Raw genomic sequence first — 27790 nt, forward strand, 5'->3', positions numbered from 1 at the left:
ATTTCATTTCTAAAGTCATATAAAGAGGAAATATAGCTTTATCAAAAGAATTATAGCAGTTAACTTGGTTAAACGATAATCTAGCGCGAAATCCGTCCAAAGAATTTGCATAAAAGATATTTTCCCATCCAGTGTCAGACAGCACTCCGTTTAGCATGCGAATCATCTCGTTGCGTGCTTCATTTGACAATTTACCGTCAATCATATTGTGTGTAGGTATGAAATAGTTTGGTATATAGTTAATTGTTATCCAGTAACATAAACGTTTAACACAAGCCAGAAAGCAATGAATTAAATTTTCTGGTGTCCATTTTGATCCATCTGTTTCCTCCAGTATCCAGAACAGTAATGTTTTCATATAGTATGAACACAAAAGTTTAGACAAAGTCTTTTTACTATTAACGATTTCTTTCAGATAAATCTTCAATAAGGCATAGCACATAAGCTGCACGTAATTGAAAGAATGAATAAGTACCTTTTCTGACAGAGAAAATGACATTCGCCATTCCAAATCGTTGACTTCATTCGATGAACTCTTGCTACCGACTGGAACTAATAACACACCTTGTTCGGTTATGTTTTCCATTACCTCTTGAGGAGGCCATTCGATTGATTTGTTTCTGAGCAGCCAATCTTTGGCTGCAAACGGCCATGTGTTGCACTGTAAACAGTAAACCCTATCCAAATCTACTTCATTATGACAAACACTTGGACCATGAATACTGAAAGCCCCATTATATAAACGGGATTTAACCGTGAGTAAATCTCTCATTTTTCTACTTGATAGTAGGTACCCATTGTCAGTCTTAGGAAACAGATCTGGGCAACATTTGCCTATGTTTTCCGGAACTTTTAATAGAGCAAATCCTGGTTGAGCATTGTTTGTATCAATGGTTATAACAAAACCTGAACTGTCTATATTCTCATAGACCTTGAATAATTTTTGTAAAGTCATCAAGTCAAAATCACTACCATGAAGGTCTAAACCTTCCGATTTACTCCCACTACTGATTAATTCAAAGCCACGTTGTGTATTCCATGTTTCGTCAAATAATTTAAAAAACAATCGTCTATATCTTACTATTTTCTCCGATCCTACCAGTGCATTGCACATATATTGGTATAATTCTATAGAAGCAGTTTCTAATTCTTCATTTCTAGTTTCCATAGTAGTTTGGTATAACTATGTTTCAAAAATACACCAAGACGCTGTTGGTTACATCCAAATCGTTCAGGTAATTAAAGAGTCCAACTTTTCAGTAGTTAGGTTGATTTTTCAATCATAAGGACTTTGTAAATTAGACGCCCATACACCAATCAGAGTAAACGTTGAAGTGTATGCATGAACTTCGATCACTACTAAACTGAGTTAAGAGAATGAGACAGTGAATACAAATAGATGACAACTCGGAAAAGGAAATACTTATAATCTTCGAAAAATAACTCCTTATGACTCAGATCTGATTAGAAAAATGTCCTTGTTTCAGTATTGCACACAGCTAGTTTTGTAATCATTCATTGACTATTCTTGGAATATGACAATCACTTAAGCACTTGTTTGTCCTGAATGTCAATTTCTAGATTTAGTCAAGATATCAGACAGACTTAATTATCAAAGGTACCAGGATTATAATTGCATACGCCAGTCGAACGTTTCGTCTACATAAGACGCATCAGTGACGCTCAAATCAAAATAGTTATAAAGCCAAACCAGTACAAAGTTGAAGAGCATTGAGGATCCAACATTTCAAATTAGTTGTGCCAAATACGGCTAAGGTAATCTATGTCTCTGTTGTATCCTTTATGTAAAGTAATATGGTAAAGATGAGTCACCGAATTATAAAGCATCATCCACACAGCAGGAAGTTCAGTTATAGGATACTTCTAACTTTTTTTCGTTTTTTTTAGAAGGTTCTGTTTGAAGTTAGCCTTATGTGAAAAAGAAATATGTCGACAAGAAGAGGAGCACAGTTGGTTCCCATTAGAAAACCGATTGGTTGTTGAAAAACACGTCCTTCAAACGTACCAAATATGTTGTCAATTAAGACATCAAGCATCTTGATATACTGAAATGCAGTCGACTTTAGCGTTTGATAGTTCATTGATAACATTCTGGCGTATCACAAACAAACAACTTGTTACGTCTCATTTCATTGGCCGAAAGATTTAAATACAACAACAATGTAATAAGTGTGCACGTGAATTGACACAGGTGACCGACAATGGAATTTACTATGTTACTACGAACGTAAAAACAATGATTTGTATAGTTAACAAACCTTTGGTCAAAATAAATGTTTTATTAACTTCAAATAGTGGGGTCGAAATAATATACTGATAGTTTGTTTTAAGTAATATTCTAAGTTCTTTGCATGCAGCAACTCAATTATCTTGTACTCGGCATGATGAGAAATATAAGGATAAAATAAAATACATGTGCCGCTTTTATACGGATGAATATATGAACCACTTTTAATTTCTTTCATACTGACGATAGGTTATAATCCTAACAATGTCGTAGTCACTTATAATAAGTATCTCATAATACTGATCCATTGCAATCATTAATCAGTGGTTGCACTGACATTCCTCTTTTATTATTTTCATGCTATAAAACATACACACAGTACAAAAATGTAGCTATAAGCGTACCATAAACGGAGGAAATTGTCCCACAAAGATAGAAACAAAATAACTTTAATCGTATCATTGGTGCACCTGAATGAATTCAGTGAAGGCATGTTGTTGTAATAAATTGAAATGTTACATCGGCGAAGATTATTTCTTATGCATGTGTGGAACTAAATAATAAATTAATACTTGTGAGAAATCGTAGTTTATAAGGAACAATTCTCTTGTTTGAATTCGGGGCCTTTTATAGCTGACTATGCGGTATGGGCTTTGCTCATTATTGAAAGCCGTAAGGTGACCTATAGTTGTTAATTTCTGTGTCATTTTGGTCTCTTGTGGATAGTTGTCTCATTGGCAATCATACCACATCTTCTTTTTTTAAATATAAATGTACTGTTTTCGATTTTAAATGGATGAACATTCATCTTTCAATTTTATACTGTAAGAATAGAGCTGCATAACATTGTTGAACTATCCGCTAAAGTACATGTAGTATGTATTCGTATTTAAAATGAAATACAAAACGAAACGTGTATGATAAACTCCATCTACTCATCTTCATTCTCAAATTCACCACATGTCATCTACTCAAGGAAAGGTACAGATAAACACATCTACTGATAAAAATGTACCAGAGCATATCACAAATTCTTATTCTTATGTTCCTGATGTCTTAAGTAACAGTTCTACAGGAGATAGTAAAAACAGTTTTGCTGTCAGAAAAGGAAATGAAATGAAAGCAAACCTGAATGTTCCTTCACAAAGTGGTCATCCTAGAGATTCACCAAAACCATATGTTTACCCTGAAAATCCTGATCCCAATACCATATTAAATTCCTCAAACTCAAATAGTAAAAACTGTTTTGCTGTTGAACAAAGGAGTGAAACAATGATACCAGAAAATTGTTCTGTCACAGTAGGATTGCCACCAAACAAGAATGTTCAACACATATACAATCCTTTTTTTGACAAAGGTCAAACATTCCTCCTGGACCCAGATATAGCAGCCCCTGTGACAAGAATGATATAACCTTAGGAAAATCAAGTCCGCTCCGAATTGTCTCTTTCAACATTAAAGGCTTTAATTCCAATAAAAACTACTTTGATGAAATTCTTGATAAACATGATATTGTACTGATACAAGAACATTGGCTTTTTAATTATGAAAAAGAATTATTGAAACAGCATCATTCAGATTTTATAACTTTCTCGAGACAAATTGATGATAATGAACCCTTATCTCCAATCAGTAGACCAAGAGGCCATGGAGGTATTGCAATTTTGTATAGAAAGTCCATGTCAACTATGTTTTCACAACTTCCTGATGGAGATAACAGAATCCAGGCTATCGAAATTTCAACCACAAAAGACCCAATATGTCTTATAAATGTATATCTCCCCTCAAGAGGTACCGACAAAGGTCATGATGCTTATAGAGCAGCTTTGGACATCTTAAAAGAATTACTACTGAAATATCAAAGAACTCATTCAATTATTATCGCCGACGATTTTAATGCTTCATTCCATAGACAATACAAGGACACCCAAGACGAACTATTTAAAAACTTTTGTAAGGAAAATCAAATAGAGCTACCATCTAACTACCCTATAGACCATACATACCATCAAGGTGATTCAAAATCACAGATAGACTACATTCTAACAAAATCTAGAGAGAATGATGACGAGTCAACTGAGTATATGCAGGTAAAAATCTTAAGAGAAGGCCACAACACATCAGACCATTATCCCGTCTCCGCTGAATTTTCTGTTAGATTACAGACCGCTCAAAAACAACTGAATGGAGATATTGTGACTAAGATTAATTGGGAAAAGGTTGACAAAACAAGATATGAACAAAATTTGAAGGAGGAACTAAAAGATAGAAAGTATCTGAACATGAGAACACCTTACGGTATTGAACAAGCTACAAACCAGCTAATTTCTGGTCTTACTAACGCTTTAAATTTGAGCTATCCCCGTAGGAAATCCAAATTTAGTAGAAAAAAGAAGATCAGCTGGTCTCCACAACTTGCTAAAGCTGTGGGTCTGTCAAAAAAGGCATTTTATTTGTGGAAAAAGGTTGGTTCACCTCCTTCGAAAAATAATATTTACAACTTGAAGAGACTAGAGACGAAACGTTCCGTCAGATCAATACAAAGGCAACACACTGCTGACAAAAGAATTAAACTACATGAAGAAATTATGATGGCTTCAGATAGGGACAAGGATCTGTTTTTTCGACTTATTAAAACTGAACGGTCTTCTTCTTCTCAGTTCACGCACACCCTTAGAACTGAAGAAAAAGAAGCATCAACTCCATACGAGATAAATAACGTCTTCAAAGATCACTTTGAAAAATTAGCCAAAACCAATTCAAATCCTAACTTCAACTTTGGTCATGATAATCTTGTCAAGCTAGACATGGAAACCATTGTCAACATTTGTGAAAACCAAGAAATAACAATTCAACCTGTTACCTCAACAGAAATCACCAGGCGTATTTCATTATTAAAAAGAAAAAGGCTGGGGATGTAGAAGGTTTAACTGCAGAACATCTAATTTATGGTGGAACAGAGTTGACTGAATTCCTACTTACCTTAATTAACAATATATTCTATACAAAGCATGTTCCTGAAGTCATCAAAAAAGGTCTGCTGACCCCTGTCCACAAAAAAAAGACAAAGACCCTACTATTCCATCCAACTATAGAGGCATCACAGTATTTCCATCATTTGTAAGATTTTGGAGCTTTGTATTAGAGCTAGAATCGAGGGTACACTAAATAAACATCAAAACAAGCTTCAGAAAGGTTTCACTAAAGGTGCATCCTCTATTAATATTGGTCTTCTCATCTCTGAAGCAATTAACGAAGCCAAAGATAAAAACGAGTGTCTCATTCTAATAACTCTGGATGCAGAAAAAGCATTTGACGTGGTAGACCATATACACCTATTTTGGAAATTATATCATCAAGGAATTAATGGAGCTTCATGGTTACTAATTAAGGAACTATATAACAAAACAACTACACAAGTTAAATCACAAGGATATATCTCGGAAACATTTGTAAATGAGCAGGGAGTCAAACAAGGTGGAATTCTCTCTGCCAATTTTTACAAGGCCTATAATAAGAATATCCTTGATACTCTTGAATCCACAAACATAGGAATTAAAATTGGAACCAATTATGTGGGTTGCCCAACGTGCGCAGATGACATAATGCTATGTGCTGGCTCAGAACATGATGCCTCAACCCAACTCCGCATCATTGAAAACTGTACCAAAAACGATCGGGTAAAGATAAACAGCAAAAAGACTGAAATTCTAATGATAAACAAGAAGAATAAAGATATAAATCTTCAACTTTTTAATGAAAAAATAGACGAAAAGCAAAACATTAAACATTTAGGAATTGAAAGACAAGAGAAAAATAATCCAAATGTAGAGAATAGAATTTCTGTAGCAAGAGCTACAATGTATTCCCTATTAGGAGCTGGATTACATGGAATAAATGGTATAAATCCACGTATAAAATATGGCGGACTTATGTTATACCAAGAATGCTCTATGGAATTGAAATTCTCAACATTACTAAAACTGATATCCAAAAATTAGAAGCTTTTCAGAAAAAAACTTTTAAACAAATTCTATCCTTACCACAAAGAACCGCAGATGCTGCTATCTATATCTTACTCGGAGCCGAATCTATTGAGCAACTCGTACATAAAGCTGTCATTTCCCTATTTCTAAGAATATCAAAAGATCCCAACTCAATTGAGTGTAAAATTGGAATTAGACAGCTAGCTACAAAAGATGATAAATCAAATAGTTGGTACATAAATGTGGACAAAACTCTCAAATCTTATGATCTTCCATCCGCACATGAGATTATACTAAATCCAGAGAAAAATTGGAAACGATTGACTCATGATGTTATAGACAAAACCTGGAAAAACAGATGGACCGAATCTGCTAGAAGCAAATCAACACTCAAATATATGGAAGTAAACAACTGGAACTTTAAAAAACCAAACTTCTGTTGGAGCAGTGTCAGAGATAATAAAAGAGATGTTAGCAAAGGGATAATAAAATCCAGGATACTTACAGGAACTTACAAAACCCAAAGTATTACCAACCGATTTGACGGAACAAAATCTGCAGAATGCAAATTGTGCATGGTAGGACCTGAGGATTATAAACATTTCCTAATCAACTGTGAAAGTCTGAATTGTGTAAGAAAAATTCATCAAGATAGACTAAAATCCCTACTAGAGGATAATCATATCCACTATTGCAGTGTAATTGATTCTGATGAGGATCTTCTAGAATTTTTGGTTGACTGTTCTAGGAACGACCTTATAACTATGCCTCAGCAGAGAGACTTAGAACGAATCTGCAAAGACTGGATCTATGCATTGCATGCTAAAAGAACCCAACTTTTAGAAAACAAATGAACAATCAGTTGAGTTCTGAGCTTAAACTACAAGTGGCTGTCAGTCGTGGGAATGTAACGTATAACAAGTATTATACTACTTTGTCTATATACTTAATTAATACTAGGTGATGTAGCTAAGTAATTCATAGTTAAACCATAACTAGAGCATATGAATTAATTACCCCTGTAAATAATCTTATAGACCCAGATTCTATTGACAAACTCTACTGGTTTACTTAAAACTAATTTTTACAAGTTTCTTGTTTTATTCGTATCCCTTACCATTTTATCTATTAATTACATATATTTAAACTTATTAAGAAACCATACTAGTCCATAAATTTAACCAATTACTAGTACAGATTAGTAGTTCCTTTCACTTTCCTTTGCTAAGAGAATTTAAACAACTGATAAGATATTACTTTTATCCATTTTATAATTTTAAATGTATAGTGTACATACAAGTTCCTGTTTTAACTAATTTTTAGTTTTATCCTATTCTAACTCTGTTAATATTATTTTAAATTTTAACCAGTAGATAGAATTTTAAATAACGCAATTTTAAAAATAAACAAAATTTTTAAATGCGGTGACCCTGCAGATAGGGTGGACTTCCAGAAGAAGAAGAAGAAGAAGATAAACTGATAAACAAAATATCAAGAAATTAAGGATGACTAAATGCATGCACAAAAAGAAACTCACCTTTCTATCGATACATTTGAATGATTTAATGAATAAACACTTTTTTAAAAACTGTTTGTGTCTTTTTACATAGATATAGGAGGATGTGGTGTGAGTGCCAATGAGACAACTCCCCATCCAAATAGCAATTGATAAAAGTAAACCATGATAGGTCAATGTACGGCCTTCAACACGGAGCCACTGAACAACAAGCTATAAAAGTCCCCAAAATTACTAGTGTAAAACCATCTAAACGGGAAAACCAACGGTCTATAAATATTTACAATATATAATTTACGTTCGTTTTTCAACCGAGAATAGCAAAACATAATGAAGTATATCGTTGGAGTTTATAAACTACATTTAATCATCCCCTGTGCCATGATTGGCCATCTCCGTTTTTTCTTAACAAAGCATGGTGTTATGAATTTACTTACAATTTCGGGATTTTTTTTCTTCAAGTAAACGGAATCAGAAAAAAAATCGCTATCCTATGTCGAATACATAAAACTTGGAAAAGAATATGAAGTGTTTGTAGAATAGTACGGTTTCATTTTTCAAGTACAGCGTTAATTCATCGAGTCCATTGAGTAAAAGAAAATGTAGGATAAGCAAGGGTGGGGGGGGGGGGGAATAAATGAAAAAAATATGTGAATTGAGTTTTTTTTATCCTACATTGAACTTTTGATGTCGTCCCTTGATCTAGAGGAGACATTTAAATTGAATATTTAGATGTGAAAACTGTTAAGATTTTAAAGTTTAAACTTTACTTCCAATTGCAGAAAACTATAAAACCAATGAATTTCACATGCACATTTATAAAAGCTAGAATTGTGATTGGAATCATGTATGAGAATATGTCGATGGAAGCTTTAAACGACCTTGACCAGATACGTGAATATTAATCAGTCCATTCAACGTTATAGTATGTGTGTTCTATTTTCGAAGGTGTGAGGTCGAAGGTTTGAATTGACCAATGGAAACGATCGTTCCTTAGAGAGTTCATCTAATAAAGTTTGTTTGACTGATTACGTCGCACTACATTTCGCTAAGCTAAGCCGCATATGAGTGTAGTGTTAGTTTCAGAAAAAAATATCATTTGAATCAGAGTGATTTTTACAAAGTACGAACAATCCTTTCGAAGATGATCCTCGTATTTCAAATAAAGGCAACAGTAGTATACCGCTGTTCGAAACTCATAAGTCGACTGAGAAAAGACAAACAAATCCGGGTTACAAACCAAAACTGAGGGAAACACATCAAATATAAGAGAACACAACACTAAAATGCAACACACAAACCTTGAAAGCCATGATGTATGAAAACCGAAGCATTTGAAGAGCAATGTAACCGAACCGCGCTTCATACAAAATGAACTTCGGTCAACGCTTTTACCACAGGCACTTGTCTCAGAATTTTTTTTCCCTATATACCTTAATATAACATATAGAATTTAGTTAAGTACCTTGTGTTATATTAAGGTATATAGGAAATTTTTTTCTGAGACAAGTGCCTGTGGCTTTTACACCCCAATGAAGTTACAAAAAGAAGCATTCAATTCTTACATAAGCACGTGTACTGGGATTATATTTATTTTTCTAGGTCTTTCAATTCATAGATTAAACATATGTTCAAAAAATATTTTGTTCGTTGATAAGGAACCAGTTATGGGTTGAGTCAATCATCGAAATTTTTCTTCCTTGCATCTCCCTTGTTTCACTTTTCATTGTTGACATTCTTTCCTCTTGAATCGATTTTCGTCATTTTCAAGTTTATCAATCCAACGTTATGGTACTTCATAAATTAGAATGGAAAATTGCATCGTTGGCACTCTCATTTGTGTAATTCATGCTAAATTTTTATTAAACTTATATCATAGGTTATTATCAGCAGTGTCTTGTTTGACTTTGAAAATAAGTGCCAATCAATTATTTTTTAAAAGATTTATGCCCCTTGGAAACAATAATTTTATTGAAAATTGCATTGTTAGCACTCTCATATGCTGAAACTCTTGCCAGAATTTTATGAAACTTGTATCATAGGTTTATATCAGCAATGCTTTTGACACTTTCAAAAATAAGTTCTGATCAACAATCTTTAACGAGCAATGCCCCATTGAAATATTAGTTATAATGGAAATCACATTGCATTTGCTCTGAAGCCTACATATTAATAAACTGATTTTAGAAACTGCCCTTGTACCTTGGATAGATGAAATATGCGCAACGCGGGGGACATTTGAACTCTGTTCTTTTATTTAAAGTAAATTGAACTTTGAATGGGCTTTTATCGAATAGTTAAGACATGTTATGTTCGATTTTCATTGTTTTCAATTTGACCATACCTTAGGTATTGTACCTGATTGTTACAAAATTCTAAATTTTGTGGTTTCCGGATCAGAGAAGTCAGGAACCTGTTAATAGGTGGTTGTCGTTTGTTGGTGTGGTTCATAAGGGACGACATCAAAAGTTCAATGTAGGATCATAAACACAATTCACATAGTTTTTTCACTTGACCCCCACTCCTAACTTAATTTGAGAAATATCAATTGACCAATATGGATATATGTAAAATCGATTTGGATAAACAAAAATTGCAGCAATTTTTTAAGTTTTTTTTTATCCTACATTAGTCTTTTGATGTTGTCCCTAAGTGTTTGTCGTTTCTCGATATTATATAGATTAAATCCTAGGTGTTGTAGGCCATACTTTGACCCTGAACTGTTTACTGTTTATACATTATGACTTGGATGGAGAATTGTCTCAATAACACTCGTACCACATCTTTTTATTTATAACCACTTTTTGAAATTGATTGAAATTTGAACGAAATGCTTTGGACCACTAAACAAAATCATGATAGCCGAGCTACTGTTGGCGGTTATATTCGTGATGAATAGATCTCATTTCTTATACAGTTTGTAGTTATGTTGTACAGTAGTTACACGATAACTAAATGGTACGGATTATGCACATTGTCCACGGGTGTCAATCGGTTTATCGAGAGAAATGATCGTGAAAGAATATCTAACGGCGGTCAAGTATTGAGAGACGATCGTGAAAGTTCTGGTAACGGATCGTGAAAGACATTTAATCGAGAGGACATATGAAAGATCAGTAAACATTCTAATTTAATTAATTACACAGACAAATTTACGACAAAATAAAACTGTCTGTCAAAATGGTTTAACATTATGATCAGTATGTGAGAATATCCAATTTCAAAAGTACATAGTTTTTACAAAACAACAAAAGGCAGATTGCTTCTCGACATTTCAATGACATAAAAAATGTAAACAAACACGATTTTTTCACAAATTCGACTAGATAAACTACTTTTATCCGAGTAAGGGCATTCTATTTGAATTAATCAAATGGTTCTTATAGTTGTTTTGTATAAATGTAATCTGATACTTGGTAAATAAAGAACTATTTACACAAAATTGATTTTTCGGATCGTGAAAGATGACGTACCGCATTTTTGAAGATCGTGAAAAGGATCGTGAAAGATCTGATGCTACGAAGACGTTCAAATTATTCTTCAATTATATGATAATTAATATTTGTTATTGGTATTGAGAAAAGCTAGATAGGTCAACATCCTCAATAGGTTTAAGCATTTCAAAGTATTAATATTTTCAGAAAATGAAAAGAAAAAGAAATAACAATACGTCAATAATAAAAGACAATGGGTGACAAAACGCCGAAAAAACAATCCAGTGTTGTTGTTATGATTGTAAGGTGTACATTTTCGACTTCTGCAAGGTTTCAACTAACATCGAACTCATTATCATGCATCATTCGGCAATGTTTGTTTTATGTTGTTTGTCCTTTTGGATATATACCTGAATGCTATAGCGCCAAGGTATTTCGTGTATGGTATACATGTCTATCTGCATGTTTCATATATGACAATGGTGATGTCAATTGTATTTGATATATTGAATGATAGTAAGACGTCTATGTCCGACTGTCGGTCAGGGTTCATATACTTTTGACCTTATGTTCCGAATTAATTGGCCAAGCATAACTTTTTCATTTGTCAGTTTCTAAGGCACTGTAAGGATCGGAACACATTTATTTGGTGTACGGGATATTTGTAGAGATCTGTATGGCATGGTTCATGTGACCTTGACCTCTTTTTATGAACCAATGACAATCTTAAGCGCATTTGACACTTCTAGTAAAACCCTTGATATTATAGACGTTAAACAAATATACTATCATAAGTAAAGCAGACATTACAGCATTTGCGATCTGGTATTCTACAGTCTGTTTTATATAGATTAGTTAAAGCAATCCACATCTGCGTTGTATATAAAGAACTTAAGAAAGTACTGTTGCACAAAATGTTGGTTATCGTTCAATTTCAAATTACACATGAAAGATGCCGTTTTTGCTGTAATTTTTTGTTTGATGGATAATATTTTGGTTTAAACGTTGCATATCCTTATTATTGGCTAAATAGTGTCGGTCTGCCTGAATTGCACTAGACCGATTCACAGAGTTGAATCTTTCACACTTATTTAGACACGTTTTTAGTTGTTGTTTATTTTCAACTTTCGAGGTAAAGTGTTGAATAGAAAAAAAAATAATAGCTTTAATGTTCATCCTTATCAAAATAGTTACAGGCTTCAACCAGTTGCAGGTTTATCAAATGGTAAAAGAAATACTGATTTCTGATTACTAGTATTAAGTCTGGTCACGCATTTTCTTTCACGATCAAAATAATACGTTGCCTGATCTTTCACGATAAAGTTTGATGGAAATTCAACAAATTCAAGGTTTTCATAAACAAATTAATGCTTTTAAGGGAAGAACATACTTTAATTTTACTGTACTATCAGATACACCAAAGAACAAATTTCAAATATATCATGATATTCTGAAATATGACCATTATAGATACAAAACGCGTGTTATTTGTAATTAATTTCATGGACACGCATTGCGCCTTTTGTGTTTTTTCAAAAAGTACTTCATATTTTCTTTATCTTCTTTCACAGTTATGTTGAGGAAGTTAAACCATTTTGACAGACATATTTTTTTGTTCGGATTTTTTCCGAGTTTTGAAAATTAAGCGATTTTTTCAAAGATTCTGAACTAGAATGTACATTAAATGTCTTTCACGATCCGTTACCAGAACTTTCACGATCGTCTCTCAATACTTGACCGCCGTCAGATATTCTTTCACGATCAGTTCTCTCGATAAACCGAATGACACCCGTGTTGTCGCAGGTCGTACGGTAACTAGAATTTCTGAAATCAACGTTTTTTTCAGATTCTGTGGGATAGTTTTCTCCTTTGCAATCATATCACATCTCCTTATTTTATTTTATATTATCTACGAATTGTTTCTAAAAAGTGATTGCATTGCCCTCTAACAGACTAACAGCAGAAGAATCTAGTATAACGTCTTATGATAAGTCAGCACTTCGGTGTTGACATGAATATCAATTATATGGTCATTTTTATAAATTTCCAGTTACAAAACTTTGATTTTTTGGAAAAACTAAGGATTTTCTTATCCTAGGGATAGATTACCTTAGCCGTATTTGACACAACTTTTTGGAATTTTGGGTCCTCAATGCTCTTCGACTTTGTACTTGTATGGCTTTATAGCTATTTTGATCTGAGCGTCACTGATGAGTCTTGTGTAGACGAAACGTGCGTCTGGCGTACTGAATTATAATCCTGGTACCTTTGATAACTATTATGATGATATATTCAATACTTGAATCCAAAGTCAACGAAGCATCCATCATGCCGAGGAGAATCGACTCACATGATGACGTGGCAGCAATTTCCTGTATTTTAAGATTATAAAGCATATAATATATATCGATCTTAAAACTATTTTCAATTTGATTTTGATTACTTTATTAATTTCAATCGTTGCAACACATTTTATGAGGATGTGTTGTTTCCATCTAACTTGATTTGTTTGGTGAAAAGTAAAGAGGGACGTGTATGATGTTCCGTCATCCATAACTGTACGTTATCATACGTTATTGCTATACTAGTATGTTAACCCTAGATTTTCAGTTTTCGTCCAAGCTAATGGTGCTTACCTGTTGCATCTTTTACGGATGACACATCTTCCAGAAATAGTTAATACTCTTGTGATTGTTTCATTATTTTGAGGAGAATTTTGCCCGTCATGTAAAGTCCCACTTCATCTTTGAACACAGCCAATGCTTTAAGAAGATAATAGTAAGCACAGAAGCATGAATCTGGGCTTCGATAAACAGTTTGATAAACAGTATGTTGAAGCGTTCGTAACTGAATTTCTGCCTGTGAATTATTGCCAAGTTCGTGATGAGTCAAAAAGGATAAGTAAAGTAACATGATAGATGAGTAGCACGAAAGAAATACGCAAATCTCACTACTAGTAAAAGCTAAATTTTTATGATCCAAAAATGATTTGTTTGTATCATGAACAGATGAATGAATGGTACATCTTTCATTACTTGTTGTCGTAATCGTTTCAGAAACGAACAATTCACAGACAGTCGTTTTCTATTAATTGTGTGTACAAAATTTGCTTTCTCATATATTGACAAACGAAATATGTCAATAGATAATACAGCCGTTTCAAGGTCTAAGAGTGGAAACATTTTTGAGTATTCTCGGTTGTTATAGTTATATGCTGCAAGCAATAACCACCCTGATGCAGTAACAATTTTGACATTATAATTTTATGTTGTTTGTACGTACACTTATTGTAACTTCGTCGACGTTGTGGATCACCATTGCAGAACTTAACAGAAGACAACGAAAACTCATTGAAACACAACAATTACAAGGCGCATATACGTTTTACATTTTTAGAAACACTGTACGATACTATTCTGTGAATAATATGAATCAACATACGTTCAGAGTATGGCAAGTGTAAAGAAGTATAAAGAGGAAAAATAGCTTTATCGAAGACATGATAACCATTCGCCTCGTTAAACGATACTTTATCGCAAAATCCGTTCAAGGTTACAATGTACCAAATAAAATTACATGGGCGCAGCCATTTTATGAAGGGAACCGACATAGAGATAAAAATAGATGGCTCTCTGTGATTGGTTGTTATATCTTTTATATATTTTTCTTCTGGAAAGCATTATGAATGAAGTTTCATGCAAGCACAAATTTGTCCTTAAATGTATAGTATGAAGGGCCGGAAATATTTTTTTCATGTTGCTCAAAATTAGGGAAATTTTTCTGCGAAATCGTCAGGTATCGTGAAAAACCCCAAAATTCACCAAGAAAAGCCATGGGACCATATATATTAGAGTGCGGTAAAATCGCAAATAGATATCGAGCTTCAATTAGACAACAGCAGTTTTTCCATAATTAGTTTATTAAAAGCGCCTTTTAAGGAGATAATTGCTAAAAATAGCATTGCCGGCAATGGGGCCACCATTTAGTACTTTATATCCTCAAAGAATTCGCATAAAAAAAATAATAACCCATCCTCTATCGGACAGCACTCTGTTAAGCATGCGAATCATCTCGTTGCGTGCTTTGTTTGACAATTTACCGTCAATCATATTGTGTGAAGGTATGAAATAATTTGGAATATTGTTAATTGATATCCAGTAACATAAACGTTTAACACAAACCAGAAAGCAATGAATTAAATTGTCTGGTGTCCATTTTGATCCATCTGTTTCCTCCAGTATCCAGAACAGTAATGTTTTCATATAGTATGAACACAAAAGTTTAGACAAAGTCTTTTTACTATTACTAAAAATCTTCAACAAGGCATAACAAATATGCGCAACGCGGGGGACATAATAACAAATGAGCTGCACATGATTGAAAGAATGAATAAGTACCTTTTCAGACAGAGAAAATGACATTCGCCATTCCAATTCGTTAACTTCATTCGAAGAACTTTTGCTACCAACTGGAACTAATAAAACACCTAGTTCGGTTATATTTTCCATTAGTTCAGTTCTTGAGAAGGCCATCCAGATGATCTGTTTCTCAGCAGCCAATGTTTGGCTACAATCGGCCATGTGACGCACTGCAAACAGTAAACCAAATCTATATCTCTACCATTAACGTTCATACTTGGACCATGAATACGGAGACTTTGACAAAGCTGAAGAAATCCTCCCATTTGCAACTTGATAAAAAGCACCCATTTTCGGTCTTAGTAAATAATTCGGGAAAATTTGACAAAACTTTTTGAAAGTTTAAGCAGAGCAAATCCTGGTTGACTGAGCAATGTTTGTTTCAAGGGCTAACGCACAATCTATATCATATATATATTGTCAGTTCCCTCAAAGACCTTAAACCTTTTAGATAAAAGCATTACGTCAAAATCACTTCCGGGAAGGTCTAACCCTTCCGATTTACTTCCACTACTTATGGTTTCTTTTAGGCCTTTATTAAACATATCATCAAATAACTTATAAAACTATTGTTTATATCTAACAATTTTCTCCGATCCGACCAGTACATTACACATATATTGGTATAATTCTGTTGAGACCGTTTCTAATTCTACATTTCTAGTTTCCATAGTAGTTTAATATATCTATGTTCCAAGTGTTCACCAAGACTCTGACTACATCAAACACAGGTGTTCAACAGTGTCGGATCGTTTTATCATCAGAAGAAATTTGTATCAAAGGTGCGCCGCCATTAATCGGCTTGAACGTTGATGTTGATGACCGATCTCCTTAAAATATAACTTATTTGAATGAGTCAGACATGTAACATAAATACTTGACAAATAATAAAAGGAAATACTTATACTTGTTATACTTTTCAATATCCGATGAGAAAATTTATTTATTTCGAATAAATCACTGTCAATTTTATAATCATTCATAATGCATTTAAAATCTGCCAGTCATCCTATAAACCCGTGTCTGAGACTTTGCAATAGTTCTAACTGGTATTTGAAAAATATTCAGTCAATATCTTGTCATCGGTAACAAAGCACCATGTTAAAAATTATTTTTGTAATCAGATATCCACAGAACTACAATGCAATTGAGATAATAGTTATCAAAGGTACCAGGATTATAATTTAGTACGCCAGGCGCGCGTTTCGTCTACATAAGACTCATCAAAATATTTATTAAGCCAAACAAGTAAAAAGTTGAAGAGCATTGAGGATCCAAAATTCCAAAAAGTTGTGCCAAATACGGCTAAGGTAATCTATGCCTGGGATAAGAAAATCCTTAGTTTTTCGAAAAATTCAAAGTATTCTTAACAGTAAATTTGTAAAAATGACCACATTATTGATATTCATGTCAACACCGAAGTGTTGACTACTGGGCTGGTGATACCTTCGGGAACGAAACAGTAACGATAACAGTGTCCTAAACTGCTCTAAAATTATGTCAATGTCATTTAATTTAACATTGTATCTAATTACATCGCACTGCAAAATCATGAAAGAAATGGAGAAAATACATATTTTTTTATTCAACGAAACTGATGAGATTTGTGGACAAAACGCGTGTCTTCCGTACAAAATCTATAATAAATTTATTTACAAGATAGTGGTGATAATGTCAGAATACACTCTTCATGGCATATCGTGTTTGTGTTTTGCTAATTACGAGGAACGTCTTGGCCTTCAAGACTGATTGTATTTACTGCGCAACTTGATTTAATAATACGATGGAAAGCTCTGCGAAGTTAACCTTAACCTTTTGCATATTTTCTTCTTTGATTATATCGTATCCGAATGTGTAGCACTTAAATGTAAGTAAAAACATAATTTCGTAAAATAATAATATTGATTGTCTTTAAGCATGCAGAGAAAAACTTCGATAATATACAATAAGAGCAATATAATAAGTAAATAATTGCATCGTATTTTACAACAATTAGTTCAACTAAGAGTTCGTTGTCCTCAGAGCAATTCTTTGTTTTAGTATTAGAATATACTGTAGTTTTTTCTTTGATAAAAAAAGTTACATTACATGTGTGTTTCATTGGAATCCGTATTGTTATTGGCTAACAACAATCGCGCTTCATTCAAAATTTAACCTGCACATCAAAATGATAAGGAGCTTGAAATATTTGTTAAGGATTTATAATTAAAAAAAATATACGTCCTTGTATTTAAAAGGAATCAAGTTGAATCAGGGCATGAATGATCCATCTCGATCATGTCGCAGGAACACTTTTACCACTATAAACACTATTATTTTTTTTATTTCAAGTACACTATAATAAAGCAGTAAACAAATTGTTTTAATAAATGAAAGTATAGCAGATCGAATAAAAAAAAATGGTTAGTACAAATTTTATATTTAAATAACTTTTCTATCGTGTTGTTTTCAAGCAAAGATCCTGCAATAAACACTCTATAGCACACAAACTTAAAATATTCTTTGAAAACAGAACCAGAGCATAACTTTAAGTTTGGACTTACATTTATATTTGGCCATATTGGTAATGTTGGCTGTGATACGTCAAGCGATATCTCATAAACTATCTATATAACAATAGAAATGCTTATTTAAAGAAATCTTTAAAAAAAAAAAACATACATTTTAATGCACTTTGTGTACAGAAATCTCGAGACAGAAATATATATTTTTTTTAAATTTTGATACAAAATATTACACAGATCAATTCCAACAAGTGCAACCATGCATAATGATTCATCTGGAGAATATGGTCTATTCGCCGGAGGAAACGAAGGTAAATTAATATAAAAAGGTTTGACAATAACATTATGCCTGTCTATGATATCACCGGTTACTTACTGTATAAACAAACAAAGAAACACACATATATTGGAATCCTTCTCCCGTAGGTGTGCAACAAGGTACACAAACGGAGTAAACTTATCACATACCTCCGGTCTACGAACACATTTATATGAAATAATTGACGTTACCCGGCGATTTCTTTGAGCTCGTCATGTGTTCATGGAATTTCATTCCTGGAGTACGTCGAAATGGTGTATTTTGGAAGAAAAAAAACCCTAAAGTTTAATGACTGTGCCATCTACAATATAGTAGAGAGCAAGGTCATAGCTTTTATAAAACCACATCAACAGTCCAACAACACACGGTTCCTACGAAAATACATACGAACAAATGAAACAACAAATAAATTAGAAAGCAGGGTGAAAATTTGCTCGCTACTATGTGTACCTCTACGTGTAGAGTTAAAATAATTAACAATTGAGCTGCTACAATTTAAACTATTCTCAAATCTAGTAATGATTTTGAAAAATTAATACTTCAAAAAAGTATATTTTCAATGTTCTAACTTTAATTTATCAAGGGTTAAATATATATACAACAATTATAGTGCCTAACAAGATTTTGTGAGGTAGACGAAATTGACCTTAAAAAGATCGTATTGACTTTTTTGCTCTAAAATTAGGTAGATCGGACATATTTTGACTTTATTTAATGACTTTCTTAGTTTGGGACTAATTGTAATTAGCATGTTCCAATGAGACTGAAAAATGTTGTTTTTTTGTAAGATGAATAATTATTTTACCTGGCGTAGCCGTGTGTAAAGTGTATTTCGGCATTTCACTCCGAAAAATGACTTGTTGATTGGAATAAAACGTCTTATTTGTAAACTTTTTCTGTTTTTCTCCGCAATTGACTATTAAGAAATAATCTATTTACTGTGTATTTTCAAAATTTTGTGAAAATAGGAGAATTGGCATTTCTTACCTTTCATACCTATACTTTCATTGATAAAACATAACATGGACTCATCCAGTGTCCAGTTTGAAGGTCATTTTAGTTACTGTATGCACGTTCTGATTTAATCAATAGTCATGTATGAAAAGTATAAACAGTTTGAAGGTAAACTAATAAGAACTTAACCCAATCAAATTGCGTAATATTTAATAACAATGACCGGTCCACATTATAATAAGTAATAGGGGTAAACTGGGTAGGGAGAAAATGTAAGATATTCAAAATTTATTTATTTGCGATAACGAATAAAAATTTGTCAACCAAACGTTTTGCTATAATTTTATTAACATTTCATTCTGTATTGGTACAGTTTTTTTTATCTTTCATTTATATATTTAAGGCCGTACAAAGTTTGGGCTTCAAAAGTCCACATAATTATTGACTATTTACAGAAAATTTATCCTTTTAAAACATAAAATGTTTCCAAAACAATACGTTTCTACAAAGTAAAATCATTTCTCAAAACACTGCAAAAAATTTCATTTCGATTGGTACAGGAGCATTGTCATAAAGTGTGTTGAAATAAACAGTGGTATAGCAAACATCGAATTCCCTCACAAAATCTTGTCAGGCACTATAATGTGTATATGTGGTCTATGGCAAGCCGTTTTACTATTTATTCGAATTTCAAGATATCTCCTATAATATATAAGATAGCTTCAATAATATATAAGATATATCCTTTAATATATAAGACATCGTATATAATTTCATTTTTATAAGATATCTTTAATGCTATATGAGATATCTTTAATGTTGTATAAGATATCTTTAATGTTATATAAGATATCTAATAAAATTTATATGATATCTTATATACTTTATAAGAAATCTTCTAAAGTTTATAAGATATCTTATAAAGTATATGAAATATCTTATAAACATTTTTTATATAAGATATCTTATATAATTTATAAGATATCTTATATAGTTTATAAGATATCTCATATTGTTTATAAGATATATTATATAGTTTATGAGATATCTTATAAAGACAATTATATAAGATATCTGATAAATTATTTGAGATATCTTATAAACTATATAAGATATCGTATAAACTATATCAGATATCTTATAAAGTTTATGAGATATCTTGAAGTAAGAATAAATAGCAAAACTGCTTGCCATAGTGGTCTCTCACTCTTAAGTTGGTACCATTTATACGATTTGTATCAAATTTTCAGTACCATTAAAGACGTCAGACGTGAAAGTGACAATAAATGGTTTCATTGCAAATGTAGAATGCCATTTGGTTTATATCAACAATACAAAACACCTTCTTCATACCATGTTTCGTTTCCCTGTGGATGATATGTCGGCTGTTTATAGACTTGAAGCTAATATTAATGGGAAACACATTGTAGCAGAGTGTCAAGAAATAGGACAGGTATTTTTCAGGTTCTTTGACTGTGAACGCTGTCAATCTCTTATTTTTAGACAACAGAAATTCTTTACCAGAACTTCCTTGTAACGTTCTACATCCTTATTTACAGTGCATTTTTCAGTGGTTTATATATATAACATAAACTTTAATTCTATCGATGATTTATAATAGGCAGTGTATATAAAGTGCGAATCCAGCTAGTTCATTTTCACTATCATATGCGAGTATGTCTATTGTCTATTGTAGAATAAAGGATCATGGGAAAAAAGCAACATAATATAGCATATCGATTATTGAAAGCAATCCATTTTAACTATAGATGCGATGAATTATCCTCGAGGCCCAAAACATAACAAATAGATAATAAGGTTTTGGCAGTATTTGGCCACAGCTTTATCTTGAATAAAATATAACATATATGATATATAATATGTATTTAAATTGGCAATCTTGCTCTGAAATATATTTATCAATGTCTGTATTTAATATATATGTAAATTATAATGTGGCTACCGCAAATTATGGCAAACCACTAATATAAATATATTTAAGTAATATGTCTGGTACGAGAAGTTGACTGATGAGCCCTGGTAATCAGAGGCTATCATTACTGTTCACTGAATATATGAATGTTAAATCCAGCGCAGCGAAATGTGCCAAATTGTCCGATAAGATCAGGGTAACAACTTGATCTGATTGGACAACCGCCACTGAAAAGAGGGGGTGTAGCTGCGCGAAGCTGTGCCAAATACAATTTAATATATTAACTTTCAAGTTACTTCCTAGTAACTTACTTGAAACGTCAGATATAAAATGTTAACATAACAGTTGTATCTATTTACAGTCGGGGAAGGTTAAATTAATGCCAAGATTCCTGATGATCATTTCTAATCCTCCCTGGAGGGTATTCAAAAAAATGTTATTTCCCAAAGACGTCAAATGCACTCCATCTTTCATTAAGAATAATTCATTAGCCTTTATATCAGGGTAACGGAGGTAACAACCATCTGTTTTGGTTTAAAATGATGCTATAGAGGTATTAACCCTCATTCTACATTTTTCCATGGCATTAATATTGTCAGAGTAACGCCAACTTGATCTCGGAATAATTTGAGACCAGACAAAAACTGTGTCCAACATCAGTTGACGCATCCAACTGAACTGTTTCCTTATTAGTTCACAAAGAGTTTTTGAACTTTTTTCCCCTATATCATTGCCTCCAATATGTAAAACTAATATAGTTGGCGGATCTTCATATTTTAACATGGTTCTTATTTGTTGTTTCATGTCCAGCACTTTACCTCCACATTTTCCCTGCCACCAAATATTTACTCCCATCCTCTGCAGCCCCAAGTTTACCCCTCCCGGTCTTCCTCTGGCTTCCCCAAAGGCATGCTTAATAATCGAGGATCCAACGATCCAAACTGTAGCATGTCCTGCAATTCTTAGAAAGCAATTATTACTTGCTTATATTGATGCAGGACATACCATTTATTTACATAATACAATATTATTTAAATGCCAGCTCAAGACTGCATACAAAATAAGCAAATATAGAAACATATTTACACAAATAAATGTACATATATGATGTTCAGGCATTTAAATCCTAATGTAACGCAAAAAGGCCTGTGACTTCCAACGTCCCATTTCTTTAATTTGTTCATCAGAAATACCTTCTAAGCACATGTAGTTGCCATGCCAATTCTAAAGGAATGGGACTTAAATCCATTGTTTTCTATACCAATTACTGACAGAGACCTTTTTAATAATGCTGAAAACTGGTATCTTGTAAGGGGGGATCCATCAAAATGACAAAATAAAGGTCCCAGATAAGGTGGGCTAACTTTAATAAAATTAGCCATTATTTGTACTGGACATACATTTTTGTTTTTCTGCTTAGAAATAACGATTGTTGTTCCAGAACCAAACTGATCAGTTTTAGATGACGTCAATAAAACCTCTAATCTTGCATCACAAAGCTTTATATTTTCAAATTTTACAGTATGCATCTGCTTATTTTTACAATCAACTGTTATTTCACCTACTCTCATAAAACCATGAAAGGCTAGCGAAAATGAAGCCATAAACAGTTTTGTCTCATACCCGTTTTTGCAAATCACCGCCAGTGACCTCAATAATTTTCCAATATATCTCTCGTTATGGGTAATCTAGTGTCCTTTTGATTTGGGCCCCCCAACCTTTTTATTCCTTCAATCAATTTTCTGACAACAAATTTCTGTGTATTGTCTTCTAAATTGTTGATTTTATTAAAGTAACTTAAGCCTGAAATATAGCCAGATACTGTTGAGTGGGACAATTTCTTTCTAAACATATAAACAATGAATGATGTCAAGTCATCAAGCGGAATAGGCCAGACATCAGAAAAACCATGATTTTCTCTGAATTTAACAAATATGTCCATGCTATGCAAATATGCTTTCTGTGTACTGGGTGCTAATGAATTTATAAGTAAATGATTCATTTCAGTTCTGAAATCATCGACAGGAATTCTTGTGGGATTGCTGCTGGAGAACTGTCTGCATTCGGGACCAAGTCCATAAAACGTTGTTCCTGAAATCGAGAAAGAGCATCTGCGATTGCATTATGCTCACCCTCAATATGTTGTGCCCTAAATTGTATGTTATTGTTCATAGTGAGAAAAACTAGTTGTCTTATCAATATCATAACTCTCTTTGATTTTGATGTTCTTTTGTTCACAATGCTTACTAATGCCTGATTATCTATTCTCAACAGAATCTTTTTATTTCTAAATGAACGACCCCATATCATGAACGACAGCACGATGGGAATAAGCTCCAAACATGTTATATCCAATAAAATGCTAGTATCAGCCCAACTACTTGGCCACTGGTATTGTACCCAGTGACCTTGAAAATAAGCTCCACAACCTAATAAAACATTACCTGCACTATCAGTGAATAATTCCAGACTTTCATTAGTCGACCAAAATCTATCAGGAAAATAACACTGACCATTGAATTGATCTAGAAAATTTAGCCAAACTCTAGCATCTGCTTTGACCTCTGAATTCAATCTGACAGTATAATAAGGCTTTCCATTCTTAACTGAAGCTATCAAATCGTAAAAACGACGAATAAAAGCACGGGCTGATATAATAGCCCTTGAACAAAATGCCATTAAACCAGTAATTGATTCAAGTTCCTTCAGTGCCATTTTCTTTTTCGACAAGACCTGATCAAGCATAAATTTAAGTTTATCCAGTTTTTCAGGGGGGATTCTAACCAACATAAGTACTGTGTCAATTTCAAGGCCTAAAAATGTGATACATGTGGTAGGACCTACTGTTTTATTCTCTGCTAGTGGAACACCTAGCTGCCTACATACTTCATTAAAAGTGTCCATCAAAATGGTACAATTATCCGTTGAACTTTCACCAGCAAAGAAAAAGTCATCCAAATAGTGGTCTAAAGTCTCAATGCCAGCTTTCAATGCAACTGTTTTATGCAAAAAAGTGGCAAATTTTTCAAAGAGGGCACATGATATAGAACAGCCTTCAGGCAGACATTTATTAATATAATATTTCCCATCAAAGAAAATTCCCAGAAGGTCAAAATCAGCTGGGTGAACCAATAAAATTCTAAAGGCCTGACTAATGTCCATTTTTGCGCAAAGCACGTTATTTCCTAATTCAGAGATCATCCCAACCACTTTATCAAAAGAAGAATACTTTACTTTACAAATTTCTGGATCAATGAAATCATTCACACTCCAGTTTAGAGGATATGACAAGTGAGTTATAAGACGCCATCCACCGTCATTTTTTGAAACTACCCCAATAGGAGATATTCTTAAAGTTGAAATTGGTATTTTTGAAAAGGGGCCCAACATTCTACCAAGATGCACTTCTTTTTGTAATTTTAAATTCGTTTCAGTTTTGTGAACTTCTGCCGAAATGAGATTGCTTGCAAAACTCGAGATCCTTGGACCAGTATAGTTTAATCTAAACCCCTCTATAAATCCCAATAATAACATTGCTGCATCAGTTTTGTTTTCATAATTTGACAGTAATTCTCTTAAAGATTTAATTTTGACTGGGGTTTTGCCTTTGTCCCATAAATGCTCCAGGAGAACGGAATCTTGTGTTATTTTGCATTTGCCTAGGTGCAAAGGGTTGAAAATTAGATGCTGTTTTTTGTGGTGCTTGAGGCCGGGCTGATCTGAATCTCTGAACAATCCCAGGTGACTGAGGATTATTAGAGTTAGTCACTTTGCTATTAGTGCAATATATAACCGGATGTACCCCACTGCATTTTAAACAAGCATGTTTGTATGTGCAATATTGTTGGGTGCACGTCCCATTATAATTATATGCATAGCATTTAAGAAAATTGTTTGTTGGTTTTTGTGCAATATTGAACTCTGGCCCATTAATTGGACCTGCTGGTTGCATATACAATAACCATAGCTCAGTGTCTATGACAGACCAGGATCCAGCAGGCTCCTGTGATCTACGTAGTCTAAACTGTTCATCATACAATTTCCATCCTAAACCTGCATAGCGTTTAGCCCCTAACCTGACAGTTTGCATATACTTCAACAGTTCTTGGAACTGAGATGTATGTATAGTACAATAAATACTGATATATATTAAAAAGGCATCCGTCCATATACCTATTGTGTTAATTCTTGTATCCTGTTGCTTAGGTTGTAATATAATCTGTCCCTGATTAAATGTAAGTGTTTGATTCACTCCTGTTATGTTTTGTGAATTATTTAACAAACTGCCCATATCTACATATTCCCCATTTATTACTTTTTGTTTGACATTTTGCGATACGTTTCGCGCTATGTCATCTGACGCCTTAACCGTTTCAATGGGTAAGGCATAACCTGTGTTAATTAGGGGTTGGTGTAATGTTGTATTACCTGGAGCAGGGTAAATTGTTTCTGCTGGCAGTGTTGCTGGGATCATTATTGGACTGTGTGGTAGTACATTAGTTGTCACTGTGTTTGAGCCGAGCTGTACAGGTGGTGTTCCACTTGTTCTAGGTAATCTATCTGCAATATTAGCAGTCGCCTCTTCCTGTTGCTGTTTCGACTTCTTTGCAGCAGCCGCTGCGCCTCCATTATTTGCCCTGCTTGTCGGCACCCTTTTTCTGCCGGACCTCCTATACATGATCTGAAACTTAAAGTGTATGTGTTATCTTCATTCAAATACATGTGCTTTACCTTATATATATATATAAAATATTAAAAGTGAATATCCAAAAACATACGTATTTCACAAATCTCTCTCCGATTATATGCCTATAGTTTGCTCTTTCGTGTTATTCTCAGGATATATAAACTAAGAATCAATTACTACTTACTAAAATGATTGTTTTGCCATTTGTGCAAATCCGAAACATACGAGTTTATCAAAGCCGGTTCCGGTTTTTATGCCCACCGTTAACCGGAAGTTTGTCATTACAAGTTTGTCAATAAATAGAGTCGAAACACTCAACTTTTTGCTCATTTTTGTCCTGTATTTAGATGAACTAAGTTATCGACTGCATCAATTTATATGCTGACAATAAGCTATTTCAAAATTTCATTGTGAAAATATTTGGTTGATTTGAAAACCCCTTATATCACTAAAGTACGGCAATAACAGTTATAAATTCCTTCACATTTTCAAATTGCATAAAAATATAATGTCTAACACAATCTTGGTTTGATTTATTTTTGGCTGTGACCGTTTACTTAAATTCGACATTCATTTGCACATTAAATTTTTGTATGTTTTTAAATGTCGTTTTTAACTAAAATTTCAAGACATCGGGATTAAATCGATATCAATCCGTCTTTATCGTATATCAAAATAAACTTATAGCCCTTTATCAAACCTATTTCAGGTGTTATTTCAACTTTTTTAAGAAGATTATTTTCTCGTCCAATTTTCGTCTGCTGCAATCTTGCCGACGTATTTCGAAAAGACCAAAGCGAGGTTGCGATCAAACTAATAAACACAAATGTTAAATACCCAACAGTGAACCACCACCTGCCCAAATTAAAATCTTCGAGTTTGTACCCAATGGATAACGGGCTTTAAAATTGTAGATTTTAAATCCTTTTATCACTATTAGTGCAATCATTTCTGATGTAGAATTTTCGCAGATGCGAGGAATTTTTATTGTAGATTTATGTGATAAATGGACTTGCAACAAATGAAAAAACTTAGTTGATGACTTTAGTATTTATGATATGTTCAAATTGAAATAAAAACTCCTCATTCATTATTCATCAAATATATAGCTATTCAAACTTGTAACAAAAACGCTTCTCAAAATGTCACATTGAGACGAGTAAATTTGAGGACGTTATCTTCCACGCAATACATACACATGCGAACAGAGAACTAATTTATGCATTTTTGTCATACTTTAAATGAAAAGTCAACAAACGAAATTGTACTAAAATCAAGATGAATGTAATTAATGTATACTTGATGCAACTGACTTAATAATTTCAAATTAAAATATTTTAGAAAAGTAGTGCGTTTTTTTTTATCCCGTCCCGTTTCGATTTGAGCCATAGATAGATATAAGAAGATGTCATATGTGACAATGAGACAACTCTCCATCCGAGTCACAATTTATAAAAGTAGAACCATTATAAGTTGCATTTCTGTAAATATTGACAATGCAATTTCCCATAGGAAATCCTTTTACGGCTAAAACTGTACCACTTTTACTATGAAGTTTTGAAAAAAATCTTATCTAAGAATTGAAAGTTCATATGCACTTCAATTTTTTTCAAAGGTCAAAATATAGGGCGCTGCGACATATTTTCAACGTTTATATGCCCTGAACTTTTCAGAGTTTAAACTATTTAACACTAATTTTCTTAACTACCCCTACCTCGAATGAAGGGTTACCACATATTTCAATGTTAACAGTATGCACATGTATATGTACTGGTAACATTCCCAAGTTAT

At 33.1% G+C, this 27790-nt stretch overlaps 1 protein-coding gene and 1 long non-coding RNA gene across 2 annotated transcripts in view; one reads left to right on the top strand and one right to left on the bottom strand.

Moving 5' to 3' along the window:
* Positions 1 to 18349: 18349 nt before the first annotated feature.
* The window catches only part of LOC143073772 (von Willebrand factor A domain-containing protein 5A-like), a 37411-nt gene continuing 27970 nt past the window's right edge, over positions 18350 to 27790 (top strand). The window contains exons 1-2 of the mRNA XM_076249527.1: positions 18350 to 18417; positions 20630 to 20832. Coding sequence (XP_076105642.1) covers positions 18366 to 18417; positions 20630 to 20832 — 255 coding nt within the window. The 5' untranslated portion in view covers positions 18350 to 18365. The remainder of the gene's footprint in view (positions 18418 to 20629; positions 20833 to 27790) is intronic.
* On the bottom strand, positions 21194 to 26925 carry LOC143073244 (uncharacterized). Its single transcript, XR_012977440.1, has 2 exons — positions 25741 to 26925; positions 21194 to 22265 (listed from the first exon to the last, which is right to left on the bottom strand). It is a non-coding gene; the product is annotated as an uncharacterized LOC143073244 (long non-coding RNA).

The sequence above is a fragment of the Mytilus galloprovincialis genome, chromosome 4 (genome assembly GCF_965363235.1).
Source record: "Mytilus galloprovincialis chromosome 4, xbMytGall1.hap1.1, whole genome shotgun sequence".
NCBI lineage: Eukaryota > Metazoa > Mollusca > Bivalvia > Mytilida > Mytilidae > Mytilus > Mytilus galloprovincialis.